The sequence below is a fragment of the Dasypus novemcinctus genome, chromosome 1 (genome assembly GCF_030445035.2).
Source record: "Dasypus novemcinctus isolate mDasNov1 chromosome 1, mDasNov1.1.hap2, whole genome shotgun sequence".
Classification (NCBI taxonomy): Eukaryota; Metazoa; Chordata; class Mammalia; order Cingulata; family Dasypodidae; genus Dasypus; species Dasypus novemcinctus.
This window is the reverse complement of record NC_080673.1, coordinates 140528925-140550489: the sequence shown is the minus strand read 5'-3', so window position 1 is coordinate 140550489 and position 21565 is coordinate 140528925. Positions and strand designations below refer to the sequence as shown.

Below are 21565 nucleotides of genomic sequence, written 5' to 3'. Positions count from 1 at the left end.
GGCGTTACTCCTTCCCATCCTGTCACCAAGAGTGACTCCCTTTCATCTCCCAATAAACCACCTCCCTCATCACAACTGGACAAACTACTTGGCATATAACAAACACTCAAGGATGAATGATATTACTAATAAAGCTCTAAATCCAAAACAAGATGCCTCCTTCAGTGAACTAGTGCAGTTAATAAAAGACCCCAATCCTGTGATAATTCTCCGTGTTTTTATTTCTAACCTAACTGAATGACTCTAACATATTAACATAAGGACTACTATTTCAGAAAACACTTTTCAACTTAACTCTATTGGGAAGGTTTAAGCATGGGAGATATGTTGTACTGTATACATACATATGTATAAAGAATATACAAATGTATATATAGCCTTAAATCAGGCTTTACAATAATTTTAGGGGTGAATAGAGAAAGTTCACGGAAGGGGGCAGGCTGTTTTCCATCTGCCCTGTTTCCGCACGGTTCACTCCGAAGCCAGCTCAGTGCTTTTTCCTAGAGCCAAGACCGAACCCGAGCAAGTCACCGGAACACAGGCCACTCCACCGCGACTGCTTCATCTTTCTAGTCAAGGGGGTCGGGATTTCCACGCTTTCGTAGTGGAGCTGATCCCTAGCTCATATAGCTCATAGCTCGGATCGGGATCTGAGATAGTGTCCTCACCCCCTAGCAGGAGGAATGAACCCTTAAACAGAGACCCAAACGCAGTCCGGGTGTGAAAGAAGAGAGAGCACGGCTGTAGGGGATCCAGAGGCCGAGGCTGCGGGCGGAGAGGCGTGCGGGCCGCGGAGCTGCGGACCCCGGGAGAGGCGAGCGCCGCGCAGGTGTCGCTCCGGCGCCCGGCCCCTCGCTCCCGGAGCGGATGGGGACAACCTTCCGCGCTCGGAGCGCAGGATTGGGGGTGGGGAAGCGGGATTGGATCTCCAGGATCCCGAGCGCGGCTTTTGACTCTCAGATAACCAGGGAGCTATTGCCCAGAGGGTTCCAGCAATAACTTCCTGAAGGAGGCACTCCCTCCCCCCACTCTCCCACCGCCCGCCCCCACCGTAGCATCCCATCTTCCCGCCTTCCTCAGGGCAGTCGCTTGTATGTGATCATGAGCCTCCCAAAGAGAAGGGCAACCAAGAGTGTGGGCACGCCTTCTGTCCTCCGCCACCCCCCTCCCTCGGGAAATAAAAGCTCTTGCCACCAACCACAGAACAGCAGCTGGCGATGCCCTAAATAACAGATCTCAGCAGGCACTTTCCCCCAAAATAAAAGCATCCCGCCACCCCCGCAATGTTTCCCATCATCGCCTCAAATAACGGTTTCTAAAAGCCCCACAGCGCCCGAGAACCTTGTCTCGGAGCTTCAAACAGCTCCCAGTCCTTCAGGCTCGAAATGTCACTTCCCCACGCGCTTCAAGTGAGATCCAGCCGCACCCAGCCTTGCAGCGCGGGTCTCAGACCCCTGTCTTTCGCAGGCTTCTAACTTCCCAGCCCCCCTCAGCCTCTGTCCACACGCAGGTTCCTCACCCTGAACTCCTCAGCTAATGCCACACAATGCAACCAGAGACCCACGAAAGCGACCGAAAAGGCCAGGGAAAGCGGACAGCAAATGTTAATTCGACATAGGAACCGGCTTTAGTCCCAGGCAGTAGCGTCCACGGCGCCGCGACCCGCACTTCCAGGCCCCGCCTCGCCCCTCCGCCTCAGGTCGCCGCGTTCACCACCCCCACCTCCCTACCTTCATTGCTGGGGCTGGCGACGAGCGTCCGGAGCGCGGCGCACAGTACAAGGCAAGTCCAGAGGGGGCCCCTGCGAGGCGCGGAATAACAACCAGCCGGAGATGCAGGAGTGCTGGGAGGGTCGCCGCAGCCGCCCGGGGACCGCCGGTGCCCCGCACACCGGGGCCGCGAGCCCCGCATCTTCTCCTGGCCCCCACCCCGCCCTCAGTCGCTGCTGCCCTGAGCGGCTCAGTCCAAGGCTCCGGCCTTGGAGGAGGAAGGAGGAAGACCCGGAATTTCCCCTCGACCCTCGTGGGGTCCTTCTCCTATGGCACGCGGCTCCTCCAAATGCGGGAACCACGGATCCGCTGAGACCGCTGAAGTTTGCTTCTGGCTCCTCTCCCTCTCCCTTTCAATGGGATTAAATAAAATGCTAGTTTTCCTTGCTAGTGCAGTTCTAGACTGGGCCCAAGGATGTTGAGACGGTCCCAAGACCTGTTCCTTTTCCTCTTCAGACTTTATGGGGATTGAGGTTTTTTAGGTGCCACTAGGGAAAATAGTGGCTCCTTTTCAGTCTTCAGGGCTTAAATGGACGAGGAAGTCATCATAAGTCCAGACGAAACTCCCAATAAAAAAAGGAGAAAGAGAAAGGATGCTAAGGATAAATGAAGAGGAGTAGAGAAAATGCTGGGTGAGGGAAATTGGAGAGAAGCGAACAGAGAAAAATATCTAAAGAGTTCAAAGAGGCTGGCAGGAGGAAATAGCTGCGGGCTGAGCGCGGACGAGGGGGAGGTACTGGAGGCGGCCGGCGGGCGGGAGCGCGGAGCCGGGCTGCGGCGCCGGGAGCTGCTGCTGTTCCCGCGGCTCGAGGAGGAGGCGGTGTGTGCGCGGCTGGGCAGGCGAGGTGGAAACTGCACCGCCACGGCGCGCTCCTGCTGTGTCTGGAGCTCGGTCGTCGCCTCTGCCTTCCCGCTCTGCGCCTCCCACCCTTCCTCCCTCCGCCTCTCCCCAGCTCCCCCGCCCTCTGCTGCTCGCAGTCTCGCCAGTGAGGATCTACTGTAAGTGTGAGTTGCTTAGACGAAGTCACACATCCACGGAGGGAAGTAATCTGGAGGCTGCCGTGGTGAGTGTTGCCTAGCGGTCTCCGGGAAAGGCGCGTCTTCCTCCCTGGATAATTAGGGCGAAGAATCTTCCTGACGACGCCTGCGAGGACCCAGGTTCCCGGGAGGCGGAAAGGAAATTAGCTCTGGCTTTGCCGGCAGCCCTTAAAGAAGCGAGTCCCTTGGTTTGGCACATTGCTCCCCATCACAGGCTTGTGGCATCAACAACCTTGTCGTCACAGAACCGCGCATTCGCAGGCTCTGCTGGTCCGTGGCTAGTTTCTTAAACACCCATATCGCTCAGCGATACTACTGATTCTTTATATTCTTCCGGTACTTCCGCGGCTGTAATGGGATAATTACTCAAAATATTCTTCAGAAACAAATTGTAGATCAATTAAATATAGAGGCGGTAGCAATGTTTGCGATTTCAGGGAGTGGATAGAATTTCACTGAGATTTATTTTGTGCTAAGTTATTTAAGATGTGATTATTTAATTCATTAATTTTATTGATAAAATATTTTAGTATGTTATACGTTACACGATATGCAGGCACAAGCAATTAATTCCAGTGAAATCAATATGATGGGCCAAATAATCTTAGGGTTTTTTTTTTAGATTTAAGTATTTTAATTGCTTGTGTTCTACGTTGAGAGGCAAATAGTTAAGAAAGAAAAGTTTAAAACGATTAACTTCCTGTGCTTCCCCTCTGCAATTTCATCACCTGCTTTATTTATTTTCTTCATTTTTTCCTCAGTTTTCTAGGGTAATTTCAATAGAATGGTGTCAAAAGAGAGAGAGCTAGAGACTGAAAAGGGTACATAAACGAATGATTTTAGAAGGAAGGCATCTCATTAATGTTAGTGTATAGCAATCACCATAAAGATTGGACTTAAATTTATACCTCTTAAAGGTGGGTCTGTTCGGCTCACCAGCCTTGAAATCCTGAACTGTGTTTTCCTTCACAATACATTTCTCATAATCTTTAGCTAATGACATTTGTTTTCTTATTTGTTTGTTTAAATATTTGCAATAAAAATGGAGGAATAGAACATCAGTAGTGCAATTTTGGAAAGATATAGAAGCTCATCTTTGACTGTTTTTTTCTGAAATGTTTTGGCAACAGAAGTCTGAAAGCACCTTCTTTTTATTATAATGTGCTCCAAATGCATGCCGCAAATATAGAGGAATGGCAGCGACTCATTCTTTCTTTTTGGCAAAAAGCTTAACAGTAAGATGAAAAGTTAAAATTTTTGTTTCTATTTGAAGACCATTCAAATATAAGTATGCCCCACACATACACACACATTTATGGTTAAATTACTTAAAAATAAGTAAACAGAATGCAAACTAAATTGCATAAAGCCCAGGAACACATAATAAAACTAATATGAGTCACAGTTAACTGGGGCTTTGAGCTAGCAGCTTTACCTCTATACATCTCAATAGCTGTATCAATAAAATGAAGGGTTTGGAGGAGAAGATTTCAGTCCCCTTCTCCTCCATTTTCTGTGTATTTCTGTCACTACCCTGCTCCTATATTTCTAGTTTTTTACTATTTACTACAAAATAAACAAATTTCTTTAGCCTTGCATTTAAAACCTCCCACTACACAGGGCATAAAGAGATTTTCTGTTTATTTTACACTAAAATTTTAAACCCAATATTCACCTAAATCCCCCTCCCCCCACAAACGTTGTTCCCATCTAAATCAACCCAACACCATTCAAACCTTATTGCTTTTCCCTGCAAGAAGTGACTGGTTCCTCTTTCTCAAAATATCTATAGCTTGTAATTTATGTCATGCAAAACAATGGCAATGTATTCTGAATGAAAAACTGGAACAAATTGCCTAACAACTGTAAGTATATATATTGGGACAAAGACAGTTAAAATCAGAGTTTGTGAAACAAAACTTGGGACACTGGTCACTGTAGTGGGTAATTACATGATCCCCTACCCAAGATTTAGTATTATCAGTAAATGCAAAATGCATTTTATTTACCACCTTTACTAGCAACCATCTTTCACATGGTTGTTTAATAAATATTTATTATATATCTTTGAAAAAACAAATAGCTGGAAAATGAAATCCCAAATAAAGCAACGAAAGTTATTCTTTGGTCTCATGAGGGTTAATCAGGGAAGGCAATGGGGGAGGTTAGGCTTGGGCTTCAAGTTCAAAGGAAATCTTACCTTTGGCTATTTGTTGATTTCTTGGTGTGTGATTGTTCTTAGCATACATGCATTATACCATGGCATAGCATGAAACTAGATTTGTCTTTTTCCTTCATACATACTGCCATGAACAAGAAAAGGTTATGACATCAATACTGGTTTGGGCATCCCATTGTTTGCCTCTCTCATTGTTTGGGTGGCAGCTATGGCCTCAAAAGGTCAGTGGCTATTTTTTCTCCCTAGATCCTTGCCTGAATCTCTCTTTGGTATACTAAGCTTTCATGAAGAAAGTATGTTGAGTCACCTAGATAAGGTACCATGAAAGTTTACTACTCTATAAAGGATTTTAGTATTATAATTAAGTTCATTGTATTAATAAGCTTGAATACATCCTCATTGCTTTCAAAATAGAACAATCAAAACAAGAAGCCTTGCTAGTATTTACTGAGACTTGCTATGTATAAAGCATTATGTGATGGTTTTACATTAATTATTTTATTTAATATTGACACTTCAGCCATGTAATTAGTACTCCCATGTTAATGATGAGAAAACTGAGGAAATGATGTTAAGTAACCTAAGTGGTCTCACAGCTGGTAAGACTTGGAAACTTTAAACCATGGTGCTGACTCTGTTTGAAAAACCTGTGATATAACAGAAGTAAAAAATGAATTTGATAGCTGGTTGTTCAATAAAAGAAAAAAGAGGATTGCCCAAAAAGTCTGCATTAATAGGAGCAGTTAATAGATAAAATATTCCAATTTTCAGGTTCATTTGATTCCAAAAGCAATTAAACAAATAATGTGGTACAGGCCAGATAATTGAATAGGAGAAAACAAGAAACTAAGAATCATAAAATAAGCATTACTTGGAGAAAAAATGTTTTCATGTACACAAAAAAATGCACAGAGTTTGTTTGTATTTCGTAGCAATGATGGACCAAATCAAGAAAATAACAAGAAATGGGTTCTGCAGATGGATAATATTAACAGAAATAGATGTCACAATTTCCATGTAAAGCATGATAAAAACATTAGCAACAGTCTCTATATAAAAAATAATCAAAGCACCATATACCAAATAACACTATTCCCTAAATTATTATATAATTATGGTAGTTTTTAATGTAATTATGTTAAATGTTTTTGTCACTTAGCTGCATTCTCTCTTTTGGGGAAAAATAGGGTGGGAAAGAATGAAAAGCAAAATTTTAATTAATTGTAGATGTATTAATATTGGTAAGATATTGTACTCTAAAGAAGTTAATTTTTTTAAGTTCATCATTTACTGACGAGGATAGGTATATGGTGATGTTAATTTTGATCACAGAGATGGAAATATTTGATCCCAAAGGTAGATGTTGACTAAAATATAATTAATAATCAATAGCTCTTTATATCAATATCAGTATCTTTATTATATATTATACTTTAATTTAACATAAAACAGACAATATTTTAATTTGTTTTAATATTTGCTCTGCATTTTTAAAATTTCTTTTCTAAAGCCCTGTAACTTCTTGTCTTTCACATTTCTACCTATTAATGTTAAATTTAAGTTTATGTAAATTTAATTGGTTATCAGTAGTGTGTTTAATTTTTTAAATTATGAATTAATATTATTTTAATAAATTAATGAGGGTTTACTATTCCATTGCTTAACACTGCATTACAGTCTTCTTCATCAGAAACATTGCTTATCAGATACATTCATGTCAAAATCAGCCCACAGTTTTTCTCTTTTCTGTGAATATTGAGGGCAGAATAAAATCTTCATCTTACCCATGATTGTTAACAGACAATTTTGTACCACAGAAGATGAGAAATGATGTTCAAATGGAATACAGTGAACCAAAGAAACAGATTTTTGTTGGTGAATGTTTAGCCTTTAATTATTCCTAAATCAGTGTGCTAGTTTTGCCAAGGCTACAGCATAGTATGAGGAGAAGGCTGTTGTAGTTTATGAGGATCCCAATTGACTTGCCAGGAATTTCTTTGGTTGTTCGCCTCCAGCATTTTGGACAACTTGCGTTTTATGAAGTCATGGACACTTATGAAGTCATGGACACTGAAATAATGAGGTCTCTCAAAGCTGAAGTAGAGAAAATATTTGCAGAAGAATCTGAAGATTGAGGTGATACAACTTTGAGTGTGACTCACTTAAAAATCCACTTGTCCTAACTTATCTTCTGGACTCCAGAGATATTTGCTGATATGTGAAAAATAATTCACAGTAGTTTTCACATTCAGAGAACAGTTTTTAAAATTAAATTCAATGCATCTACTGATTTGAAATTCATAAATAATCCACTCACAGAAGAACATATTTTATAAATAATACAACTAGCTAAAGTTTGCCTAGGGGAAAAATTGATAAATTTGTTCAGTCAAAAAGGAGCGCACATGCAGCTAGGCTTTTGACACCACTCTTGATTGTCCATGTGACAGGCTTCTAAGGGTAGTCTAAGCTGGCAATAATAATCTCATGCCCCACACTCTACAGGTGGGAAATCAGTCTGGAACATCTTTTGTAAAGCATTTTCACAATACCACCAGATGTCTTTTAAAATGTTGGTATTTTTTAAATCCAGCAATTTATCTTAAAGTTTAAGCAAAGGAATTAAGATGAGCCCAAAAATTAAACATAGAGTTATTTTTAATGGGCAAAAATTGGAAATATTTTAATTTCAATAAGAAGTGTTATATATATATAAGTGTTATCTAAGTGATAGATATCAAAGTTAAACATAGAATGTCTATGTACATTAAAAGATAGTTCTAAAGCATCAAATTAGAAAGCCATAACACAGAGCAAAATGATTTTAAGTTTGAAATGTTATATGCTATTAATAATATTTGGTATCTACCATGGGATCTTTTGGATTTCTTTTTTTTTCCTTTCTGTTTTTCTACATATAACATTTATTACTTGTATAACAATGGAAAAATAAAAGTTAAAAAACAACAACCTGGAAGACAATGTGTTTGTACTGGTGCACACACATTCAAAATTAAAAGAGAGATTCAGAGAAATATAAAAGAAACAAAACAAGAGAGGAATAAAAGAGAATGGAAAGGTGGTGATAATGTTTAGCCTCGTGCTGCCATAAATTAGTAATTATTTTTTCAAATGAGGTTCTGTTATTATTTTTAAAATAGAAGTCATTATTTGTTAGACTTAATAGTTTTCTTTGGCATGTCCACAAAATTTGCAAATATTCTGAAAATTCTGTATGGCACAATTTCTGTTGTGCACTTCATATTTCCATGTGTTCTCCCACTGAGTTCTCCATCACTCTACTTTGTTGACTGCATTTTTCTCCCATTTACTTTCCACACCGGTGTGCCCCATAAGGTATAATGTTCCTGTTCTTTTACTAAAGTTATGTATGTATTATGAATAGCTAGTTTTGTTTAACATATGTGAAAAGAAAAAGATTGTATTACAGGAGCAGTGAAAACATCAATGTCCTGAAGTTTCACGGCATGCGATATAAAGAATTTCTCTGGGGCAATACTTTTCATCAAATTTTTTCTTGAATTTTATTTATTTATTTATTTATTTTGGTATTTATTTTTTCTCTCCCTCCCCATCCCCCAACCTGCTGTTTTTGCTGTCTGTTTCCATTCACTGTGTGATCTTCTGTATCTCTTCTCTTTTTGTGTTCTCATCTTTCTCCTTTAGGATTCACCAGGATTCAATCCCTCTCTGATGTGGAGAGAGGTTCCCTGTCAATTGTGCCACCTCAGTTCCTGGTCTCGCCTGTGCTTCACCTTGACTCTCCCCTTCATCTCTCTTTTGTTGTGTCATCATCTTGCTGCATGACTCACTTGCACAGGCACTGGCTCACTGCACAGGCACTTGGATTGCTGCGTGAGCATGCGGCTCACCAGGCTGGCACTGGCTTCCCACACAGGCACTCACACAGGCACTTGGCTCGCTGCACAGGCACCCACATGGGCACTCAGCTCGCTGCACGGGCACTTGGATCATCGTGTGGGCACTTGACTCACTGCACAGGCACTCGGCTCGCCATGTGGGCATTGGCTCATTGCACAGGCACACTTCTTTTTCACCAGGAGGCCCCAGGGATCAAACCTGGGTCTTCCTATATGGTAGGCGGAGGCCTTATCACTTCAGCCACATCCACTTCCCTGGATTTTATTTTTAATAGGACTTTGAATTGTCCCTTCTTCCAAGTCTGAAGAGGGAAATTTCTGGGTTCCATGGTAAGACAATTTTCATCATTAATTTTTCATTATCATGTGAGTATGCCCACTCCCATTATACCCCTATGCGTCCACTCCAAATTAGATGAATTATATTCAATTTTACACTAAGCCATTTAAAAAGAAAAATATTGGCATAAAAAACAATACGTGCACAAAATAGCAAGTGAAATGGCAAATGACATTTTGCAAAAAGAAAAAGAAAATTGAAAAAGGAAAGTTCAGAAAATCAAATTAATTTCTTGATACATAAATTTGTTTCTATATTTAAAATTCAAATATTTTAATAGTAGAGAACTAATTATTTTAATGAAGCAATAACCAGGTAAACTTTTATTTCCTTGTTTTACTCAAAATATTTTATTCAATATCATTCTATCTCTTTAAAAAAAAATTTAAGCTTACATCCTGGTATCTGTATGAGTAAATTATATCTCTTGGTCCCAAACTGACATTTTAAAGATGAGTTCAAATACATTTGCCAAGATATTTTTGAGTTTATTCAAGCTGAGCAATATTTCTTATCTTTTGAAATGTCAGGCGTCTGGTCTGAGGAAAATGGAAACAGATCTCTTTCTAAGCATCATCACATGTGATGACTTGGTTTTACCAAGCATACTGTGGGAAATATATCAGTGTTTATTTTTGTACAAAGGCTTTTCTTTACAAGAAAAAATAGTACTCAAAACTCATAAATAAATCAATCTTAATTCATTTGTATCAAGAGTTTTGTTGAATTTGTCTTTTTATATCCTCCCATTGTGGATTTTCTGATCGCTTTAAGTGGATTAAATCTTTTGTATGTATTTTCATGGAGTTAGTACTAAGAAGGTCCACACAGAGCAAATTGTTTCAAAAGGATTTAAAAATCAGATTTGAGATAAAAATTATTTAACATAAAATTGGAAAAAAAAACCAGCATTCAAGTTCTAATCACTATTTTATTCACAGTTTGGAAACACATGTAATACAAAAATAGAAAATATGTTTTGGGGGGAAAATTCATGTATGAATAATCCCACAAGAATAAGCATTAATGCCTACAATATTTGCTTTAAATCATTTAGAAAACTGATGATTTTATGTATTGAATAAAGATCATAGATTGAACACATGTTCATTTTAGCTGTTCCTGAAACTTTACTAAATTTACTAATAAAATATAAAAATACAAACAAATAGAAAGTTGTAAGGAGCAAGAGAACAGAAAAGGAGACAGTAGAAAACATTTTGTAAGCTAAAAAGCAAGTAGATGAGTGACAATGACCTAAGAGTCCAAAGAAAGTTGAATCTTACATCAACAGTTGGATAAACTAAATAGCAACCTGCCTGTGAGTATAATGAACCCAGAAGGCTCTGAAGTTTATTTGATTAACTCTAAACATGGAATGACAGTAGAAATAAAAACAACAATTTTGCTTGAAAGTGTATTTTAAAAGACTGGATTCTCAGATCCTATTCTCCAATCCTCTTTCCCTATTCAAAAGGATTTTTATTCTCTGAAAAGGTCAAACACTTCCATTATAATTAATAGGCAGAAGAAAGATAAGAATAGTGTCCTGACTATAGGGGGATCACATGGTTTATTAGATATCAATTACTAATAAATTACTCCAACATATGTGTCTTAAAACAAGGTTTATGATCTCATAATTTCTATAGGTTAAGATTCTAGTCGCAGTAGATATGGGTCCTATATTTCATAATCTCTCACAGGCTGAAATCAAGGTGTTTAGTAAGTCATTTCAAGGTTCAAGTGGTGAAATACCTGCTTCCAAGCTCACTTACGTTTTTGTTGTTAGGACTTAGTCCATTGTAAACTCTGTCAGAAGACCCCCTCAGCTTCTTATCACATTGTCCTCATCAACATTACATCTTGTCTAATCAAAGTGAACATGTGGAGAAGGCAAGAGAGAAGGAGAAAAGACAAACTGAGAGGAAGAGAAACAAAAGTTATAATCTTTTGCAACCTGATTTCGTAAGTGACAGTCTCTCTCTTTTGCTCATTCATTTTGTTAGAATCAGGTCACAGGTCAGCCCACACTCAAGTGGAGAGGAATATACAGGATTTGAATACCAGGAAGCAAGATCATCATGGACATAATGCCTGCCACATGTGGCATTTTTGTACTGAATGCCATGACTTCCAGCTTTCCTTGCCCTCTCAGTTTTAAATCCATGAAATAAGAAAAGGACATGGCAATGGAACAATGCAAAAAAGTGCTGTAAGGAATTAAATATGTATGTAAAGCCAATATAAAGGGTTTGATTAAAATGAAAAAAGTAAAATAAGAAGGCGAAAATTTTGCATCAGAAGACTTTTTCAGCAGGTCAAACATCCTAAAGTAATAATTCCATGGGAAAGAAAAGAGAATGGAAGAAATAAAATCATAAATAAAATTTTTAATAAAATTAAGTTCAGGAGTTTGCATATTAAAAGTTCACAGCCCATACCAAAGGCATAGTAAAATGGGTAAAAATAGACTCATACCAAGGTGCATTAATATGACACTTCAGAACAATGGTGAGAGAAGATGATAATTTTCAAAAAAGAAAAAAATTAATAAATGAAATAGGCATATTGAAAGAGTCAGGAATCAGATTACTTTGAACATGTTAACAGCAACACTGCATACTAAATAAAAATGGAACAACATCTTCAAATTTCTGAAGAAAAAAGTATTTTCAATCTTATTTTCACACCCAGATGAACTGTGAACTATCATATATATGAGGATTGGATATATATCCTCCCTTGTAACCTTTCTTAGAAAGCTGCTACTGGATGATGTGCTCTATCAAAGCAAGGGTATAACCCAAGAAACACTAACACATGAATTCGGAGAATTTGTCTCCTAACACTAAGAAAAAGGAAAAAAGAATTCTCAGAATATAGCCAAGGAAGACTCCAAAATGAGATCTGTAGGCCAAGCATGGAGGACAAGCTGTCCTGACTGGAGAGCACATAAGGATCTTGGACATATTCTGTTCAAGTAATATGGACAGAAGTAAATAAGAAACCTGGTGAATCTTTATGCAAGGAGAGGCAATTCAGATTATTGGTAAAACATTCGGGTTTATATACACCCAGGTATATATGTATAGGTACACAGGAAACGATAAAAAAGAAGACAAAACAAGGCAATTATTCAGGGGAAACAAAAAGTTTTAAGGAAAAGACAAGTAATCCTATGATACCTTTTGGCTTAGCTGCCATATCATTTATATAGTAATAACAGTTAAATAGTAAATGTAGCTCTAATAAAAAGTTTAATAAATAAGAATGATAGGAGGATGGGATAGACCAGATGTAGAAAGAAATTTTGAAAGAGCACAAAATCCTCATCTTTATCATCAAAAAAATCAATAAATAATAAAAAAAATGAAACAATCAATATGCTTAAATATGTACAAGTAATTCAGAGATAAAGAAATATATACAAAAATAATCAGCTAAAAGGTTTGAAAATGGTTGGTTTGGCATTTGGAGATCACAGGACGATGGACAACTGTCTTTCTAAGAAACGTTCAGATCAAGGTGAATATTTAAATTATGTTTATGTGTAACATTGATTAAAATAAAAGCTAAAATTAAAAAATAATATAATCTGTTTTGTGTGGTTTTAAGTATTCACAGATATTTAACACATTATGTATACCATTTTCAATTTGATTTCAACTTTTGTATATGTCAGTAAACATGCTTTTATTTCAGTTTTTCATGTAATTTTCCAGTCTTCTGATAAATGGATTAATGCAAAATTTAATTTTCCATGCTTCCATTTTTGACAATGTAAATAAGGATTCTGGTGCATGATTGGTGAGTTTCTCTGGGCTTATATACTTAGGAATGGAATTGAAGGATTTTAAGTGTGGGCATCTTAATTTTAAATTGATAATACCAATTTGCTAAAAATCCTTATCTTTCCCTACTCAGTGTTTGAAAAGAAATGAATATTGTGCCCACCTTTCTGCTCCCAAAGCTGGAAGATGTAGTTTTCCTGGATAAGAGTTCTTAGTAAACTCTGTTGGTTTACTTTATTGTTAAATTTCTGTAGTGCCTTTTCTCTGAGGGGTTCATGGGGTTTCAGGTTTTTCTTTTCTCATTTTTTTCCCTATACAGCAATAAATGCAGGAAGACAGCAAAACAAGTCAATAGAGGCTTAATAGAAAAATGATTGCCATTCAAAAATGTTAAATGCCCCACAAAAGATATTCTTCATATGTGAGGGAAACATTCAGAATGTTGTGTAATTTCAAAAGAATAGCACCCAAATTTATTTTCCTCAAAAAAATTTCTTGAAGAATGCCTCCATATCACCATGTGATAAACAAAATTTCTGCTTAGGGATGGCTATTAATATCCAAAAGCTAAATACAGAGGCAAATTATAAAATTATTAGAATCTATATGGAAGGGTCGGACATTAATGGATATAAATAACTTTTGTAATTATTACTGTAAAATAGTATGCTCCAGTGTAAAATGATCTTGATAAATATGTTTATTTCTTTAAATATAGGGTTTATGACCTCAAGATACATCAATTATGGACTGTGAAAAGTGCTCAGAAGCAAAAGAAAATATCTAAACATAAACAGATTAGTTTAATATTAATATAGCTAGAATTTTTTTTGTTTAAATCACTGCAGAAGAAAATATGTAGAACAAAATATGAAATAAAAGAAACAAAACTTAAGATGAAATGATGCATTTGACTAATTATAAAATATGGATATAAATATGAACAATTCAAAATCCTTGATTATATGTTCAGATGTTCAAGCTATTGAATAACAGGAAAAAGCTATTTAACATTTGTTGTGTCATGAAGTTCTCCTTTATAAATTCCCTTTCAAATAAAACCAGAAATATGGAGAGAAAATTTTAAAAAGTGATAGTAAGAGGCAGCATGTGTTATAATTTTAATGTCTCTACCTGTGGAATTACTTCTCATTCTATCATGACCTAACTACCACTTCTTATTGGAGTATTTACCTGTACTTCACCACTTTGAAGAATGAATTACTCTATTCCCTTGCATTTTAATCTTATGCCCAAAGTGATGTTTAGCACATTGTATTAGGTTTGGTAGTACTAGTGCCTCTTTTTCTTTTACTTTTTTTTTTTTTTTGCTTCAGGTAAAAACATGTGATAGTCATTTATTTTCATTGTCTATAAAAATCTGAAATGTATATATTCAATACATATTTATAAATTAAAGTGATTACCTTCAGTCTCATTATTCAGAGGTAAGAATTCTTCATAAATTATCACACTATGTGACTTTGTGATAACCACTCTAAATCAGAATTACGTCTAAATCATACATCCTTGAAATGTTGTTTGAAGTATTTTTAAAGTCCAAGATCATGATATATTAAGTTGAAAGGTGCTAAAAATCAAATGCTGACTTTTTAAAGTATCTTTACATTTGCAAAGCATAAAGATTTTCAGTCTAGAAATACAAATATATAATAAAATTATTTATACACATGCATATATATGCATTTTATTTTTCTATTCTCTGCTGTTCCCCATGTTGTGAATAAACATACTTTATGGATTCTATTTTGGAAAAGTAGAAAAACTTGGAAAGACATAATTTGAAGAGAATATTTCAAATATTTTTAGCACTATCTTAAGGAAGCCATAAAAACCACTTATGTTATTAAGGATTAAATCTTGACTGGAATTTAACCCTTGGGTATATATTGGGATTGTAGAGTTTTTGTGTGTGAAATAAGTTTTTCCTTTTAGCTTAAGGAAAAAACTTTTGATGGTATCCTACGTATCGTTTTAAGTAGAAGCCTAAATTAAAAACCAAGAAAAGTTTTAGCTATGAATCACTGAAATCAATTTTATTTAACTATTAAATTTAACTAAAAGCAGTTAATATTTACTTTCCATATATTTTTGGAAAAAAACATGCAATAGGTGTTACATTTCTAGTAAAACCGTGTACATGCATAAATTGCTCTTCAAATTTCTTAAAACTACTGGCAAAATTGCTGTAAACATATTTGCAAAGGTGGCTGGAAAAGACAAATTTCTGATGAAGAACCATTTTCACAATTCTTTGCCATAACTATTTGTAGAATTGGATTTATTGTTGTTTTCAAATCCATCTCAACCTCAACCTATAGTCCAATGTGATCACACCTGTCCAAACTTGAGAACTGCTAATTAGTGCAGACAAATTCATGTATTCATTCCTGTTCTTTCTCAGATACTTAGATGTTCTAAGTTGTGTGAATTTTGCTTTGAGTTGTATAGCACTTTCTTTGTGTTGTTCTATCTGGATTGCAGTTCTCAGATCTAAAATAAGGAAAATCCATTAGATGATATATTAGGTATCAATTGATTATATTAAAACGTTGTATTTCAAGTCACCCATTTTTCAGGAATTAAGTGTCTTTATATCTTGGTCTTCAGTGAAAGGAAAATATTAATTATTTAATGTCTTTTTGGGTTGAAGTATATAATTTAATGGTAATGTGATCACTAAATTTAACATCTATCCAGCCCTATGTGCAAAAGAACAAAAAAGGAAGAAAAAAAGAAAAAAACAAAACAAAACAAAACACAAATGCGAAATCTGTGACATAATTGAGGAAGATAGCTGTGGCCGACCTGTAAATTTGGTGACAATTGCTGGTTTTCTGCAGAGTCCTCTGCTACCTGAAAGGATACTTACTTGAAATAATGTTTTCAACCCTGGACTCAAATATTTTGCAAGTTCTGTTGTAAGTTACATTGACAAATAATGTTGCTGGGAAAAGACTCATCCCAAATGAAAATTCCCTCTAATGGTACTTTTTCCCATTCTTACTGTGTTGTTAAAAATTTCTTTAATTCTTTACATTTCAATTATCTAAAAATCATGTTGTCATATATACTATTCATACATGTAAGGCAGCACAATTATGTTGTTATAACCATCATTGGTAATAGAATGTCAAAGAACCTCATTGCTGCTTCTTTTTCCCATTTAGTGTTAAATATAGTAAAAAAAAAAAAATTTATTACATTTCCAGAGAAGCAGCTATTGAGTTACTGTACTTACCATCATACAGAAATTGTAGCATCAATGCTTTCTCTGGACTCGTGGTTTCCAAATTGTTGATACCATACATATTGATGATTTAGAAATGTTTTTGGACCTCTTGTGATTTCAATTTAGATGATTACTGTTTCTCTCTCAGTTTTTTCTACAAAATGGTCAAACTTGTTTAACATGTTAGTCAGCGTTCTACTGAGAAACAAAACTGACAGGGTATGGCTATACACACACACACACACACACACACACACACACACACACACTCTCTCGGAAATATTACGAGATGGATTATAAGAATTAGCTACCGCAACCGTAAGTATTCACGAACCTGAATTCCGTAGGGCAGGCCGCAAGTTGGGAACTCCAATGAAGGTTTCTCTGAATTTCCCAGGAAAAGCTGCTGGCTGAAATAGAGATATAAATTCTTTTGATTTCTGAAATCATCAGTTCTTCCTGTAAGGTCCTCAACTGATTAGATGTGATTTCTATTTTTGCCGAAGTCAGTCTCCTTTGTTGATTGTAGATATAATCAACCATACATGCAATCAACTAACATGATTTAAATAAGTGAAATACCCTCATAGTAACAATCAGGTCGGTGTTTGATCAAACAGCTAGTCGCCATAACCTAGCTAAGCTGACACATGAACCATCACAGGTAATTTCAGTTTTTCCATTTTCTGTTGTTTGTTTATATTTGGGTTATTAAACCTATATTATCTTTTCTTTTTTTTAGGTACTGGGTCCGGGGAATGAACCTGGGACCTCGTATATGGGAAGCCAGCACTCAGCCACTGAGCTACATTGGCTGCCCTGAGTTGTTTTTGTTTTTGTTTTTCTCATTTTTTGGCTTGCTTGTTGTTTGCTTTTTTTTTTTTTAAAGAAGGCATTGGGGATGGAACCCAGGACCTCCCATGTGGGAAGCAGGCACTTAACTGCTACAGCCACATCCGTTCACTCCATATTAGCTTTAATCTACGTATAATTGGCAGAAATCTTTGTAGTCATGTGTCCAGTTTGTGAGTGTTGTATTAATTAAATCTATAAAATATATAGTGTGTAAGTTCACTTAATTGTGCACATTCAAACTTCAGTAAGTAACAAAATGCCAAGGAAAATAAAAGGCTAAGCATGTTATTATCAATATCTCCAGGTTTTGTAACTTCTAACCTTTACACAAATATATTGCATGTCATCTGTGATGCGACGTCCAAACACAGGACTAAGTGAGGACCCAGTGTCAGTAAATCAGCACAGTCAGTCCCTCCAGGGATTGTCACCACTTTGCATACAGCCTCTTTAGATTACTTCTTATCCAACTGGGGTACATATACCTCAGGGTTATAAGGCACAAGCACTAATGATTTTATGGAAATTTCATAATACTCACTTCATATGTATTCTTTTCTATGACTGATGTGCAGGAGAGGGTTCCTGAGCCATATGCCTCCTTTCTTTCCTCCTCTTTCTCAATTATATTTTTACCACTTTTTATGAAAAGTATTTCTCATTCATTCGAAGGCTAATAATAATACATTGTCAGGGTTATACACACATACACACACATATTGGTGTCAAAACTGAAAAAATGGATGACTGTAATGACTGGAAAACAAATGCTTTTTCGGGTGTTTTCCAAAATGTATCTTTCAAAAAAAATGAAAGGAGAACCAAATTGATTTCTCAGGTGACAGATTATTAAACATGACTTTTTTGCACAAAACTTAGAATTCAAAGAGTTTACTTAGTTGCTAATAAAAAAAGTCTTTGCATTTCTGTCTATTAATTTATATGAACTTAGTTCCTTTATGCTCAGACCAGTTTTTTAAAGGAATAGATGCTGAACTCTGCATTATTCTGACAATAAATAATATTCAACCGTGATACATGATACATGATCTTCTTTCATCAATTGTTTATTATAGTAAATATATGTCAACCTGGAATAAAGTTTTTAACATATGCTCACTGGAAATGCTAGCAATTATTTTAAATTTAAATATATATTTTTATTGCAGAGAAACAAAATCTTTTGACAAAATACTCAAAGGTATTGTATACATTTTTATAAATCTATGGAAGAATCTAAATGAAATTATGATTTGAGTAAAAAAAAATATGTACTCTTACACTTGTGCATTTATTTGAAATCTATGATAGTATGTATAAAATTATTTATTTTAGATATTATTGATATTAAAAGAATGGCACCTGATTATTGTTAAATGCAAATATTTAAAATAGGAGAAGTTTAACATTTTTAGCTATTTTAAATTGTGATACTTTAATTGTCAACTTGGAATCTTTCTCAGAGATTTTTTTTTTTTAATTTTTTGGGTGGAATGTGAGAAAATAATTCTTTTAAAAACTACTGCTTTTAGAAATCAGCCAACAGCAGGAGTTAGTGTTCTTGAATTATAAGATTCAGTCATAATTTAACAACCAGATAATAATGTCCTAGTAGGAGGGGAGGAGATACAGGGGGAAAGAGGAAAAGGAGAGAATAAGAATGAAGATGAGAAAGAGAATATTAAAGAATGATGGGAGAGTTTTAGATTTCTGATGCAAAGCTATTAGTTATTTCAATCTAGTATTTTTAATTACTGGTACACGTGAATGTAATAAGCAATAAGTCTGCATCATGCCTCCTAGATTGTAAGAATTGCTACCTAATTGGTCATGTGGTTGAGTCTATGTTGAAGTGATTTTTGTTTGGTAACATGTAATTGCTTTATCTTAGTGCTACTACTACTACTACTACATTGCTTCATTATTTAGGGCATAGGAAATGTGACCATTTTTTGTGCATCATTATAGGCCAAGTTTAAAAAGCCATATGTGATTTTAACTTCTTTTCTGGATGTGATGACTACCATACCCTGTCCTGTCTGTAAATAACATTATCATATATTTTAAAATCTTGCTTTCACTCATGCTCCCAAGTAGTTCCAGATACAAAATTGCTGTTTTCACAATATTTCTACCTAAAATCAAGAGGAAAACTTTCTCACTGTTAGCTATCATTGTTTCTAATTAGTAAGAAAAGAGTTCCCTAATAAATAAAAATCTCACAGATGCACACACATACTATATTTTAGAATGAGGGCATATTGAACTAGCATTATTCACTTAGGGAAGAGGAAGAAAATGAATGATTAAAAATAATCCCATTATCCAAAATTTAAAATAATACCCAAATGCCATAGCCTATATTGATGTGCTGTAAAAATGGGAAGGAAATTAGAAAATATGAATCTCCATTCAAAAGGTAAAATTTTAATAAATCTAGAACATGTTGTTATATAAGACTTTGCCCCAATTATATTTACCCCAAAGCATTGTAATAATGATAATCTTTGTTTTAATAGAAACACTAAAAATGGGAAAGATTGCATCCACACTTTGTATATTTTATGTTGTATTTGTGCTGTTAATTTTTATGTTATTCCTTATAATATGGATAATCTTTTTGACTACATGTAATCTGTACTACGTACTTACAGCTAATGCATGTATGTATAACCCCAGCTGTACTATCTCTATTAGCTTCCTTCCTGATCAAACAAGAGAACTACATTTTCCAGATTCTTTTCCAGTGAAATGCGACCACATGATTTACTGTGCTTATCGAATATGAAGTAATATACTTCCATTCCTTGCCCTAGGCAATAAATATTTTTGCCTGCCTGAGCCATGTTTTTCCCATCTCCTCCCATCTGCTGACTGAATGGAGAGGAATTCAAAGACTTAGAATCAGGTAAAACTTTGATCTGGAAGAATCCGGGGTGCCAGGAAGATTGTGTGGAGCAATGTCCCCAGAAAATCTCCCCCACTGTAATGGAAACAAGAAATAAATGGATTTTATAAAATGAGTGAGATTTAGTAGTGTGTTTATTAAATCAGTTAGCCTACCCTCACTAATACATCAACTTCTTGGTGCTTTTGACCAATAGCTTAATTTAAACAACTTTTCCTTAGGTGCTCATCTTTTTAACCTTCCTTCTTACAATGGCCAGGTCAAATTTTATATCAAATAACCTGTTTTATGAATTACAATGTAATTCATTTCTTTTCAATTATTAAAGCCAAGAATAGGGATAACTGAAAAGATTTGTTAAAGAGTAGATATATTGTTTATTGGGGCTAAATGGAGAATAGAATAGGAGGATTTGGAGAGAGTACAATTTTTCCATTAAGAGTAAATGAAAATATTCTAATATGGCCTCTGGTGATGTTAGCATATATTTTTGTATAGAACAATAACCATCGAGTTATACGCTTTAAATGGATGAACTTTATGGTCCATTATTTATATCTTAAACTATTTTTTTTGATCCTTAGATAACTTTATAAAACAAAATTTCCAGAAGCATTAAATCAGAGAACAACACTGAGCATAAAACATTTTCTCATGTTCAGGCAAAATTAAGGGAAGCTAAGTATTTCAAAGAATAGTTACAAACTTGGTCCATTAAACAAGGAATTGCTATTTAGTCTTAGTCAATACCTCTGAGACTGCTTACTCTCTAAGTGAACAGTGCCTTTTTTTTTTTTTCTTTTTGGCAGCTTTTGCCTAATCATTCCTTTGGCTCAGTATCGGTGTTAGTGTTCCCATTATACCACTAATCCCTCTTTATTTTAATGTGTCTTAGTTACTTCTTTCATTTTCCCTCAACATGGAGTCCCTTTCTTTTCTTCTCTTACTATAAAAGTCTCAAATTTCCTTCCAGACCGTGGCAAAGTTCTACTTTCTCTCTAAATTTTCTGACATTTCTCACCCTCTTTTCACATTAATCCCTCCCCACAAACCTCCAAGCCAACACCAAACCTGATGTCCCTCATTCACATTGTCCATCCTTCTTCTCCAGTATACCAAGTATATTTCCCCTCAATGAATTTATTTACCCATTTTCCTAAAGCTCTCTTACACTAAAGACCCTTTTGGCTTTCTCTCCCATTTCATTAAGATCTCTTACTGAATGTAATTTTTATTTGGGTCCCTGATCAGCCTATTAAAAATAAGTCCCACCAAAAGCTATCCATCAGCATCCCCTTAGTTTGCTTTATTTTTCCTTCCTAGTTCTTTTAACCATTTGATATTTGATATATCTGCTTATTTGTTTATTTTCAACTTTCTCCCTTAAAATGTAAGCTAATCTAGAGCAGGGTATTGGTCTATTCTATGCTATAACTAGAGCACCCTAAACAGTGCCTGTCATATAATTAAGGCTCATAAATATCTGTTGAAAGAAAAGATAACTTACATCAATGAAACAACCCTCTG

General features: G+C 35.7%; 1 protein-coding gene and 1 long non-coding RNA gene across 17 annotated transcripts in view; one reads left to right on the top strand and one right to left on the bottom strand.

The window, feature by feature from the left end:
• EPHA5 (EPH receptor A5) overlaps window positions 1-2700 on the bottom strand; it is a 374629-nt gene extending 371929 nt beyond the window's left edge. For 9 of the 16 annotated variants that reach the window (XM_058297729.2, XM_058297742.2, XM_058297749.2 and 6 more), the window contains exon 1: window positions 1731-2667. In XM_058297729.2, the coding sequence (XP_058153712.1) occupies window positions 1731-1911 (181 nt within the window). In that variant the 5' untranslated portion in view covers window positions 1912-2667. Of the gene's footprint in view, window positions 1-1730 lie in introns of all 16 variants that reach the window. The other 7 variants (XM_058297763.2, XM_058297802.2, XM_058297806.2 and 4 more) reach the window with 4 other exon arrangements.
• On the top strand, window positions 1288-20153 carry LOC131278575 (uncharacterized). Its single transcript, XR_009185955.1, has 2 exons — window positions 1288-2833; window positions 17018-20153. It is a non-coding gene; the product is annotated as an uncharacterized lncRNA (long non-coding RNA).
• The last annotated feature ends 1412 nt before the right edge of the window (window positions 20154-21565 follow it).